The 13371-nt window shown below is 38.2% G+C and overlaps 1 protein-coding gene across 2 annotated transcripts; it reads left to right on the top strand.

Annotated features, from left to right (window-relative positions):
• The first annotated feature begins 1227 nt into the window (after positions 1–1227).
• On the top strand, positions 1228–13112 carry LOC135644585 (serine/threonine-protein kinase STY17-like). Of its 2 annotated transcripts, XM_065162289.1 has the most exons (14): positions 1228–2285; positions 3717–4131; positions 4289–4613; positions 4743–4913; positions 6915–6955; positions 7983–8051; positions 8387–8487; positions 9405–9483; positions 11077–11175; positions 11263–11331; positions 11431–11480; positions 11578–11659; positions 12362–12456; positions 12561–13112. In XM_065162289.1, exons 1-14 carry the CDS (start codon positions 1861–1863, stop codon positions 12721–12723), a joined length of 2184 nt encoding a protein of 727 aa, XP_065018361.1. In that variant the 5' UTR covers positions 1228–1860; the 3' UTR covers positions 12724–13112. The 2 variants fall into 2 exon arrangements, with proteins under 2 accessions (XP_065018361.1, XP_065018360.1); XM_065162288.1 differs by having other exon boundaries at positions 4289–4913.
• Positions 13113–13371: the final 259 nt, after the last annotated feature.

Genomic DNA, 13371 nt, shown 5'->3' with positions numbered 1-13371 from the left:
TTTAGATATTTTTATTTTTAAAAAAAATAATATAACCATTGCGTCATCACATTCTTCGTTCTTTTAGGTGGGCATCTACGATTATCGTCTTTGTCTGGTTTTCATCGTAAGATTCGACTATCTACTTTTTCATATATGATATCGTTATTTAAAATGAATAATGAAGAAATCTCTTAGATGATAAGACCATTGACAAGAAAGGAAAAAATATAATTTGCTTTCTCGATAGAGTGAAACCGACCATATAAAGTTAGCGAAAGTCTTGTGAAGAGACGAAGGTGGCCATAATAGGATGAAGGAGAAAATTGCGTTTAGACCTCCCTCTCCTGACTCCCTTGTGGAGGCACGGATAGGAATACGTCGGGAGAGTTAAGAATCTGAAGGGTTTATGAGTAATTATCATGGTGAAACAAAATAGAGATGAATGAAGTGATAGTATCACCGTAGGGGTGATTCCCGAAAGATAAACACAGCAGCCCATAATGTAACAGGGCAGAGATATTCACGATGAGGATGAAGATAGTTACGACGATGTTGAAAACCCAAAGGTAAAATGATAAAGATGTTCAAGAGGAATGTTATGCGAGAATAAAAAAATGATCTATCATAAATAATAAAAAAATAATTTTTTTAAAGAATTGGGCCCATAATATATAATAAGAGGGAGAAATCAATCTAGCATGATTCGTACATATTTGTATGTGACATTTAATCTGTCCGCGGATGAGCAAGCAAGTAGCATCTTTGGAAGATTATTTTTTAGGGCAATTGCTCTGAAAGATCAGCAATTTGATGCCTCACTATCTGCACCTTTGTAGTTGTCGTCTTCCGTGGATGGCTGCTTCCGTGCAATCAATTTTCCTGACACATTATTGATGCTGATGTTGATACTGATGATCTACTGAAGCATTTATGAGCACAAGTGAAGCTGATGGAATCAATGTACAATTTTTATCCTCGATCAGTTGATCTTCCATCAACACAAATAAGAGAGGCAGATAATTGGAGTTTCTTTTCTTCTCTGTTTGGAAGGAATGCAGTTGAATCACAGAAGAAGATGCAGCCATGTGAAGCTTCACAAAGCTTATTGATTCTCTATGAGTCGACCGAAAGGTGAGCCAGAAGCCGACATGCTTGCAAGCAAAACACAACCCCGAGGATGAGGTTAGTGGAGGACTAAATCCTAAGGAAGATAAGGTCGTGATGGAAGATTCGTGATGTGTTAAGATTGCTCTCTTTCGAGGGAAATGACAAGCATGAAAGTGAGAACTGGAGCAGCAACATGGACTGCAAGAGGCAGTCGAAACAACTGGAAGCGAGCGCCGACAAGGAAGGCAAAAGAAGGGCAGTCATGGGAAATGAACTGCACCGCAACAGCAACAATGTTTAGATTCCCAAGAATGAAACGTTGCGTCGGAAGTATCCATGCCGGCAATTGAGCGGATAAGAAGAACACAACGACCCGACAAGCTCGCTTGCCTCCAACTCCAGTTGCTGAGACGGAAAAGATTAGGCCATGAACTGGCATACATAGCAAGGCAAGAAGAGTTAAGGGGGAAAAATGTGGCTTTTGGAACTCAGCAAAGGGAGCAGCCCCCCTGAACATGCTTTCCTAGTGGCAGCAAACTTACAAGCTAAGGAAAGAGTTCAGATTATAGAAAGGAAAGAGCAGGCGATTACCCTTCTAAGAAGAGAAAATGGAGAGGTGCAGAAGAAAAGGAGGCTTCTTGGAGCAGAAGACCCACTCTCCACCGCTTCGGAGATTCAAGAGCAGCCGATGAACCCTCGCCCTCGCTCACCCCTGCCACCGTTGCCTCTTCCACTTCCTTTTTTGAAGCGAAAAGGAGCCGCTTTTGGGGCATGGAATCCCCGGCAGAAGAGCTGCTCAAGAAGATCCAGGAGCTGGAGGCGGTGCATGCCCGGTTGAAGCATGAGATGTCGAAGATGATGCATGTGGACGGCGGCGGCGGGCGCGTGTCGGACCGCGGCGGCGGGCGCCTGTCGGACCGCGGCCGGTCCCGCTCCGTGTCCGTGTTGCCGGAGCGGACGACGGTACTGGTTCAGAGGCGGAACAGTGGAGGTCTCGAGGAGGCCAGTCCTGCCTGGGAGAAGGGATCGAGCTCCTCGGGGCACTCGTCGAGTCTACAGCGAGAGATCCGGGGGACGAGCGGCTCCAGCGACGGTCCGGCTGGCATGCTTCTCTCGGAAAGGCAGTACCTGAACATTTTGCAGTCGATGGGGCAGTCGGTTCATATATTCGATCTCGAGGGCAGGATAATTTATTGGTGAGCTGTGCATACTTGCTTTCGTCTATGAGCTCTTTGATCTCCTCTTCCCGCTCTTTATCCATCCTAGATCAATGAAGTTTCATATGATTCCTTATTGCGGGTACTTAAAAAGTATCGTTTAGCCTATGATGTTCTATTAAATTGCATGAGAATTGCAAGTATAATTGGTAGCAAGGAGAGGTAGTGTTCAAGATCCACCAGCGTATGGGACTGTTCAAGCAACTGGAAAAAGCACTATGCTTAGTTTTCACCTGATATGCTGGGATTATTTGATCAATATCAGTAGCTTTACTAGAATTGAATATGTTGTCTTCTGCCATGATTTTGGTGGAACAATCAGCATATACCTTGTGTTTCTACTTATGACGTACAACTTCGGTTACTGAACATTTCATTCATGTGTGATTTCCACATTGTCTAGTTCTGTTGGAGAAATAGCTGATGAGGAAAATAATATGCATGGAGTCTTAGAGAAGAAAGGAATGGAAACTGCTGCTTGCAGCTTTAAATCCTTTGCCAATCATTGTCAAGCGTGATAGTTGCTTGCAGACTAAGGTTGTCAATACCTGGATTGGACACTTGTTAGAATCTGCAACCTCACATGCTCCTCTTCTTTCTACCCTGACCTGTTGTATCTTCTGCTTGTCCTCTGGTGTGCTGAATTTATAGGCTGGAAAGGGAAAATTTCTGGAGTATAGCTGCAAAGCACTCTGATATTCTATGTCCCACTAAAAAATAGCAAATATTTATGAGACATGCAGCTGATAATAGACCTGATTAGATCACATCAAGGCCCATCTATCTTAGATCGAGTTGAGAATAAAATCTGGTATTGGCATCAATCAGGGTTTAAAATCAGGGACATGTAAGGGTTTTCTTGAGGTTTGCAAGTGTCACGATATGGTCCAATAGGATAAGTGCCTCATTAACCTTGCTGAGTCTGAACCATTGATTGAAAATGATTAAGACCAAATTAATAATAGTACATCTATCAAGTCCTCATAGGTTAATTTATATCTTTCCCCATTGGAAGTGAGATTAAGCTTGGGGGTGTTATAACATGGGTATACATGAATTTTGTGTTTGTGGAGAGTTACTTGCAGACAATGGCATTTTTGTGATATTAAAATTTTCAAACATGGATCTGATGTTGTCATTCTAATTGAAACTTTTCTTTGTCATTTTGTATTCCATGGTGCAACAATTGTTTTGCCCATTCTATATCATGAACGATGCTGCATATTCTTCTTGTGGCATTTAAAATGTTTCCAGTATTTTGCAACTTATGCTGTGCTGTTGCTAATAATATTTTGCTGTTAGGTTTGTGTTTTGATCAACACACAAGTGTGTGATCCTTTTGTCTTTGAAATGTTAAGCTAGGAATCCATAAAGGGTCTTCTTCAAAGATTATCTTATTTATTTTTGTAGGAATCGATCAGCAGAAAGTCTTTATGGTTATTCTTCGTCTGAAGCTCTTGGTCGGGATGCAATTGAGCTGCTTGTTGATGTGTGTGATTTCAACATTGCTAGTAACATGGTTCACCGTACAACCATGGGGGAGAGCTGGACAGGGAAGTTTCCTGTGAAGAACAAGTCTGGAGAACGTTTTCTAGCTATTGCCACCAACACTCCCTTTTATGATGATGATGATAGTTTGGTTGGCATAATTTGTGTTTCTAGTGATTCAAGGTCCTTTCAGGACGTGGGATCCCCTCCAATCTCTATCAAGCCACGAGCGTCTGTCTGCAGCAATGCAAGTCGACCAAGAATAAATTTAATAAATAAGCTTGGTTCGGATCAGCAACCCTTCCAAGTTTCTATTGCATCCAAAATCACAAACCTGGTGAGTGTAAAACGTTGCAATTTCATGAAGCAAAATAGTTCAATAGGCATCATATGTCATAGGATCACTTGGGATCATTCTTCATTATAGAATCTGGCATATATTGTTAATTTTTTTCTAGTTTATTCTTTTTTTATTTTTAAAATCAATGAAACAGGCTTCTAAAGTTACTTGCAAAGTTCGTTCTCGAATAAGGGCAGGCGAAACCAATTTGGAACGTGAAATTGGAACCAGATACGGTCAGTCTTCTGATCATGATGCACTTTCCTCAGACCATAAGGAGGATGGTACTTCAAGTGGAGTTAGCACACCTAGAACAGAGGTCTCTGCTGTAGTGGAGGAGAAATCTCCTGGCAAAATAACCAAAGCAAATAATGATGAAGATGAAGGAAAAACAGGCATTCACAAGATCATCAGTAAGACAGAAGCATTATTTGCCAAAAAGGGGATATCATGGCCTTGGAAAGGGCATGAGCAAGACGGTAATGATGCAAAGAATCTCTTTGTCTGGCCATGGTTGCATGATAATCAAGAAAATGATTACAATCTTCAAAAGCCATCTGAATCTGGTACAAGAACAGAAAATCAATTGACTGAAATCAATCTGACAGGCAATAAAGAGGCTTCTGGATCTTGTTCCTCTCATAATGCGAGCTTAAGTAGTGTTAGCAGCTGTGGGAGCACTGGCAGCAGTACTGTTCAGAAAGTGGATATGGATACTGACTGCTTAGATTATGAGATCTTATGGGAAGACCTTAAAATTGGAGAACATATTGGACAAGGTAATCATCGTCTTCTTGCAATAACATGATTATATTTGCTTCGGAAGTTGTTCTAAACTCTAATCCAAACATGCTGATAAGAACAATTGAATCATCGAATTCGAATTCCAGCTTCTTTTATATCTTCATTCTTTTGGTTGCTCTTTTGGTTGCTGGCTATCGTCTAGACAATTGCCAGCAGTCAGACTAAATTCATTGCTTATTGTCCCATGTATCTTGAACAATTATATGCTGCTCTTAATGTTTCGAAGGAATTTTTCACCAGTTCTTTTGCTAGCATCTCCTGAGACAAAAAAATGGTTGCCTTTCTCGCGGACATCAGTACATATGACATCTCACTTTTATTCTCATCATCCAGTAGCCATTAACTTGCAGCCTCGTTTATTAATCAATTCCTTGAGGTATACCCCACAGTTGCAGGAATTTTGTAGAAAAAAATTACTAGCATTTATAAAACACAATGTCTTGTCTTAAATCTATGTTATCAGGTGCTCCATTAGTTTGTAAGGCTTGTGCATCACGTTATAATTGTCCTATGATTATGCAGAGAATTGGTGAGATGTTTCTTATAGCTATCGCTGATATTCCAAATTCAAATCCTGATTGTTTGCTATTTGAACATTATGTGCTTGGGCTGTTAAATTTGTGCATTGCATAGGATAAGACATATAGTGAGAGACATCACCTGACATATTATGCTAGTGTTGAATGTTCATAGTACCAAGACAGTTTGTTGTGCTTCTATAAGAGAGTTGGACAATTAATAATGTGCTGCTTGTTCTATACATAAATCAAGCTGCCCTTGGCTAGTAAAGGAGGCCTCAGTTTCCTGGTATTTCATATAGATTTAGAACTTATTTAAAAATGAATTTCTTAATCTGGCCATTCAAATTATTTTTATGTTAATAGATCTAGTTTACACTTTAAGAACATCTGTTGCTCGATACAAATTTATTACATAATAAAGGGTTCTTGTACAGTTTATAAACTGTTTGGAACCATGGTTGCATAATTTAGGCTTGGGAAAAGTCCTATCTTGTGATATAAAAAAATTCTGTCCTGTGTTTTGTTCCATTTCTATTATTGGTTTTTCCATGAGATGAATATCGTGTTGTCCGCCCAAAAAATTAAATTTGCAGAAACTAGCAATGAATTTTAGGAATTTGAGCTAGATAGAACACTTAACCTTGAATGTCTTCATCTTTGTTCAATAATTATTTTGTGGAGTGTAACTATATTGCTCCAAAAAATGGAGAGGGATCTAAGGGGCTTATATTCATATTTCATAGAAACATAGATCTAAGGGGTATATAATCATAGACACATAGATCTAAGGGACTTATATTTATAGAAACATACTTCCTACTGTTCCAAGAGGGTTTTATGGGGGCTTATATTCATAGAAGCATACTTCCTACAGTTCCTTGTTGATCTCCTTTCTTTCTCCAACCATGTGACTATTAGACCAGTACAGTCTCTTCATCTTCCAATTGCAATTCTTATCTGATTGTTACTGATGAATGCCAGAGTTTGACTTTTTTTGCTAGTGACAGAGTTCAACTTGTTAGAAATTTGATTCTGACACTCTTCGACTCACTGTGTTTGAAACTTGAATCTCATATTACCCCCCTTTAAAGGACTCCTATTTTTTTGTAATGAGTCGAGACTTGCAATGATGAAGTTTGGTTGTTCATCACAAACAAAAGTAGTGATTGTCTGGTCTTACCTCTTTAGGATGTGCCTAATGGAAAAGATAAAAACAAAATTCTGCAACATTCCTCGGTTGAATGTCCTCATGCAATGATCATCTCTTTGGTGGATGCTTGCTACCAAGTAATTATTTTAACACCTACATCTGTTAAAATTAATCATCTATTTATTGCCTAACTTGTGTTGTTGCTGAATGATCGAACCAATAGAACTGACTTAGTTAAGAGAATAATGCTGTCATCATTGTTGTCCATTACTACTTCTCACTGTAAATATCCTCTGTTTCTGCAGGTTCTTGTGGAACTGTATATCATGCTCAGTGGTATGGCTCGGTAAGCTTCTCCTGTTCTTTCATATAAGTCAACTCCAAAATAAGGTTTCTAGTATTGCTTTTTTTTTTTCAATTAGTTTCCTCTAAATAAACTGTTCGCGAGTTCTCTAGATGCAGCTGAACTTTGTCTGTACTTTGTTTTTCAACCACGTAGATGTTTTGTGCATACTGCTGGTGATTTGATGCTCAGGAATGATGGGTTAGACATATAACAAATGTTTCAAGTTAGAGATGAGTATTATAAGTGATATACATATTATTCCATGTCTATGGGTCTTTATGAACTCTTTCATGGTAAAAGACATGATTCCTATCTGACTGGCTGAGTGTTAATTTTGCTTCAATAACTTGATGACTTTCTTTCAAGGGGAGTACCATGTTTTGGAATGCTTAGAGCTTTTTATTTTCAGGTTAGGAACTCATGTTTTCTTAGAACCAAGTTCTTCTGATATTCAATGTATTATGGGATATGCTTTTTCCAAAGAAAACAAACTAGAATATTTGTATCATTTCATCTCAATCAACCATGCATTTTTCTCTTTGATAAGTAATGATTTTAACTTGTTGATCTCTATAAGCTTCTGAAAAGATACTTTCTAGACATCTGATATTTTCCTAATGCTGGTGGTTATAGGGTTTTTTTTTTGGTGGTCAATATATATTTCAACATTAGTTAAGTGGATAACATTTATACACATTATCCAAGTGTTCATGATGTATCCACACCAATTTAGTAATAGAAATCAAGTGGCCAGCAAGTTGCACAAAGATGAAAGATTTGCTAATTCCCAGCTTAGCTGCCTCTGGCATGTTTTATATAATTTGTCCTCTCCCAAGAAGGTACCATTGAAAAGTATGGTCAAAGTCGAGCATAATTTCATCTTTTTTATTTTTGAGTATGAACCTTTCAACTTCTTAAGTAGGTCTTTTGTTAAATGATGACTTGGACATATCGTTAATAGTTATGATGTTCAAACTGCTATGTGCCTCTTGTTATGGATTAAAATTTTGTATCGTGCTTCTTGCAGGATGTGGCAGTTAAATTATTCTCAATGCAGGAACTTTCTGATGAAGTGATGCTTTCCTTTAGACAAGAGGTAGAATGTTGAAACTTTGTTTTTTTTTTCTTTTTTTCTTTTGGTGTATGTTGTAAGATGAAAACTTGGAAAGATAAGAAAACTTTATAAGTTTTTAGTCATCGGTTGCTCTAACTTAATAGCATGCAATCTAAAATGTCTCAATGTTGAAATGAATTAAGGAATCCTTTTCCAGATTGTATTTTAGATCTCCAAATATCTGCTGCTTTTAGTATTCATATATGCTTGTCATGGTGTTATTAACTTTATGGTCCATTGTGGTTCTCTGAATTTAGTGATGAATGTCTCCCTTTCCCATTGCAATCCAAAGTCCAAACGATGCTTTGTTTTTTAAGGTGTCACTTATGAAGAAGCTACGGCATCCAAATATACTGCTTTTTATGGGTGCGGTTACTTCTCCACATCGTCTTTGTATTGTGACAGAGTTTCTTCCACGGTTAGTACTCAACATTTTCTTTCTAAAGTCGAACAAAAACAATGTAAACATTATTTTTTTGTGAATATTAGCTTCTTTTACCCAAAAATGTGCATATATTCCAGCTTTTTCATAACAGGAATTCAATTCTAATATTCATAGAATGATCTTACATATATAGGAAATTAGGCAACATGATGTCTGTCCTTTATAATCAGGAAACCAAATGATCTTGCCTCAAATTTCTAGTAGCAAGTTATTCAACGGAGAGCTCCCAATCCACAGAAAGTCAGCGTACACCAAGTGGTGTCATTGTAGTATTCTTGTGAGATTGTTGTATGGCACCAGGGGGTTTTGTTGAGTCATGCCAGTGTCAACTATTCTGTAGTATGACCAGGCCAGCTTTGGCCAGCACATGGGGTTTCTCGGTCATATCATGCCAAGAACATAACAAAACCCCTGTAAAGTTGATAATTAGAATTTTATTTGTAGGTAATCATGATTGTAGTTGGTGTTTATAACTTTGTATATATGTTTTCTTTGTCATTTCTTGACTTTTGCAATAATTGTATGGCCATGAACATGGCAGCGATATCATAATTGCCTCAAGCTAAAAAAAAAGAAGCTTTCTTCAGTGTCAGGTTGTAGTGAAACACAACCCTATATCCTATGCTGTAAATGATATTCGTAAAGGCACATATAATAGTTTTAAGTTGATGATAGTGTCACTAATTTAGTTTGTTACTACATATTAGGAAATTCAACAATTGGATGCAACTATTAGCCCTAGTTATCTCGTCCCATTTTTATCTACACAGGATTGTGATTTACAGTTCTGAATCTTTTCAGGTGTTCATTACTTTAGACAGAGACATAATATTGGAAAAAACATATTAATCAGCATCCAATCTTACATTTTTCTTCCATTTTAAATGTAGTGGGAGTTTGTTCCGTTTACTGCAAAGAAATACAACAAAGTTGGACTGGAGACGGCGCGTTCTCATGGCTCTAGATATTGTAAGCGTAGTTCCTTATTTGAAGATGTACATGTTTCGATTTTGTATCCCTGTTTAAGTCTAATTGTATTCACATTAAACAATGCAAGATATCACAGGCACCGCAATTTACTATATGCATGCATATGGACATTAAAAAGGGTGGTATAGGTGTCATTTCAGAGCCAGTAAATGATGCAGCATCCAGATCCATACGGTTAACTATTTTAATTTGTTTCTGAATTCAATAAAAAAAAAAGAAAATTCCCCAACCAGTCCTGACTTTGGATTTCCCAGATAGTATGGGAGTTGGGAAATTAGGGCAAACATTTTGGTAGGTGGTGGGACTTTCAGATTAAAGGTGGGTAGTGAGGACAGGATGGAGCAGAAGGAACAAGCTAGAGGGAGAAAATAGGTGGCAGAGTTGAGGAGCTGAAAGATTGGAAAAGTAAGAACAAGCTTTGGTGAACGGCTATGTTTTAAGCACCAGGAGAAACCATATGTTTCTTGAAATTATAATTGTTGGGAAGAAACCTGTTAATACGGAATAATTCTTTTCCCTCTTTGTGTATCAAAATAGGTTCCTCATCAAAATACCAACTTGATATCAAAATGCTAATATCAATCAGCACAGCATAAACAATAGAGCAATAAATCAATCACACAGAGAGACCAAATCTTTTTAACGTGGAAAACCCAATGTGGGAAAAATCACGGGACCGTAGTCCACCTCAAACTTTCACTATCAATAATAATGATAACAGGTTTACAGTAGGTCTTCTCTAGAATAACTAGAGGATCGGAATAACATCAAGAACATAGATCTTGGCTCAACAATAGCATATCTTCATCATGTAGGATGGATCTCCTCAAGAGAGAATTCTAGGTCTCACAGAGTGGATATCGCAGGAAAGTACCTTAGAGAGGGTAAACTGCAGATCAACACCGTTAGGATTGTAGAGTTTGCTGCAAGGATTCTCCACATAAATTTGGGCCGAAACTGACAACGTTTGGCCACCGATCGTCAAGCAGAAAACTCAGAAACCTTACTTTCTCTCTCCTCTTTTCTCTGCACGCTGCACGCTCTTACTCTAATCTCACCCTAATTTCGTTCTCTCGAATCTCCAATTAGTTGATTTGGGCTTATGGCCCAAATTGTCCAAGCCCACATATGGACTGGACCCAACAATAATGTCATTATGGGAGGTGTTTGTACTATGGGGCCGGAGAAGGTGTTTGTCTTCCAAGTTCTAACAAAGGCCATAGAGAAGATAGGAGTTGGTGGGACTTGGGTCATGCCTCCAAGTGAATATCAAAGGGAAGTATGTTGATGAAAGATGATCTCAGCATTTACTTGTTAATTCATGTTGTGACTTTTCGTGCATATAACCTTAAAAATGAATGTAATGCATGCATATTCCTCAGAAATTTTAGTAGCAGTTGCATAGAAAAATTCTTGCATCCAAGTCCAGATGTATATTCTGTTTGATTTCTGATAAAGTTATTTGTCTGTTAGCAAGATATTTAAATCTGCTATTTTTTTTTGTAGAAATTGTTCATTTCCACATGTTGCATATGAGTTTGGCTCATCATTAAAAGTCTTACTTTCTGACAGGCAAGGGGGATGAATTATCTTCATCATTGCAATCCTCCTATCATCCACCGTGATTTAAAGTCATCAAATTTGTTGGTCGATAAGAATTGGACCGTTAAGGTTGGCTTTTTGCCTTGCATGTATCATTGGTCTCTCTCACCTAGACAGAAACACCTTATCCTCTATTAACTTGTTTATGGAAAACAGGTTGGTGATTTTGGTCTTTCGCGTTTGAAGTATGAGACTTTCTTGACCACCAAAACTGGGAGAGGAACGGTATTGATATTGCTGACAAAGCTTATAATGCATTCCTGCTGATGATGGTTTCTGTGCATTTAATTATTCGTGATGCTGAATTATGTTCCTGGTTTTTAGCCTCAATGGATGGCTCCAGAAGTCCTTCGAAATGAACCTTCAGATGAGAAGTAAGTTCAGATGTTAATTTGGCTTAGTGTATATTTTATTTTGGTAATCAACATGCTGCTTCAGTGATCTTCTATTTTTGGTCTGTGAAAAAAATAGGTCGGATGTGTACAGCTATGGAGTGATCTTGTGGGAACTTGTCACTGAGGAAGTTCCCTGGTGTAATCTCAACTCAATGCAGGTTATTATTACATTTTAGTAGTTTCCATTTGTTGACAGTCTACATTATTATAGAAGTTCTTCATACCTTTGATCGTGATGTATGATCATGGCATATAACTTTTCTATTGCTTTTTAATGATGTTCAATGCATGAAAGCTAAACTAACATAACTAGTGTGATTACCGGATGAACCACATCTTCATTTTTTGCTATCAAAATGAATTTGAAGTTATTTTAGTCCATCGTATGTTTATCATAAATTATTATTCTAACTCAGGAAAGCCCGTGTTCTGTTGTCATCCAAACACATGTTCTTGGTTGATAGTGGAAACCAGGGTCTGCCATACCGAGCCGTACCGCCCGGTACGGGTGGTACGTACCGGTCCGACAGGTTTTCGGTACGCGGACCGACAGTACTCGGTACACCTGGGTATACCGCTCGGTATACCGTACCGTACCGGTACCGAGCCCAGGTCGAAATACCGGTACGGTACGGTATTGCGAACCTTGGTGGAAACATAGAACATATTCATTTTGGTATGATGCTTTTGTGTAGTATCATACTATTTCTCCAGTTGTTAATAGTCTCAGTCATTCATATCATGCCATCAAACACTGATACCGGGAGATGCTTGTTTGGTTGATTGTTTCACCATTTCTAACAAGTTTGGCTCAAATTTTGAATTGAATTTCTATCACACTTTAGTTTTTCTCAATCCAGGTTATCGCAGCTGTTGGATTCTTGAATCAGAGGTTGGATCTTCCGAAAGATTTGGATCCACAATGGGCATTCATAATCGAGAGTTGTTGGCGCAGGTTGTTTTTTTGCCCTTAAATATCTTGAATACAATTTCTCCTGCATTTTTCTTAATTAGCCTCCACTAACCGTCTCTTTTTTCTTTTTTTTCTCTCCCTTACAGCGAACCAAAACATCGACCGAGTTTCCATGAACTCATTGAAAGCTTTAAAGATTTGCAGAGGCAGTACATCACCCAGTCTCAGATTCAGCGGCCTGCACCACCCAGCGATACCATGCAAAGTGCTGCAAAAGTGAGATCCAAGGACAGGAACAAGCCTGAATGAACTGCTAGGCGACATTTTCGAACCAGCTGCGAACAACGCATCAAGCTTTATCTCTCTAGAAGAACACTTTGTTCTGTCACGGGATTAGCCATTGGCCGCAGACTCCAAGTAGAGTGTAGCTAGCTGCATGGTATTCTGATCAGTCACCGTATGATTTTATGATCTCGGAAATTTTCACTTCATGCCTACGATCCGAGGTTCTTTTGTTTGATAGATAACAGGATTAAGGTTTCACCTATCGATAGGACGAGGAAAATCCAAGGTTTTGTGAGGCTATATAGAAACCTGTAATATTTTGCTGAGTTGTGTTTTGAGCTTGAAAGTTTGTAGGGATTGGTTTCCTTGTTTGTGACTGTTTCTATAACTCTACAAAGAACACTTTTTGTATCTGCCTTCATCTTTTCGCACCGACACAAAGAAAATAAGAGAAAAAAGAGATCAGTGATGGTATTTTGCATTTGCAGATCTTAGATGACAACACTGATCAAAAGAACTTTGATCTGTCTTGCAGCTGCAAACATCATTTGAAATCAGATCCGAGGCGCACAACCGATATACGCTAAATAATTTTTATTCTTTCCACATGGATAGAAAAATAAAAGAAAAATCTAAATGATCAAATGCCTTCCAAATAATGAATTTATCATT

Source organism: Musa acuminata, chromosome BXJ3-8 (genome assembly GCF_036884655.1).
Source record: "Musa acuminata AAA Group cultivar baxijiao chromosome BXJ3-8, Cavendish_Baxijiao_AAA, whole genome shotgun sequence".
In the NCBI taxonomy this organism is placed as follows: domain Eukaryota; kingdom Viridiplantae; phylum Streptophyta; class Magnoliopsida; order Zingiberales; family Musaceae; genus Musa; species Musa acuminata.
Note: the sequence above shows the minus strand (reverse complement) of the source record. Positions and strands in the feature narration are given on the sequence as shown.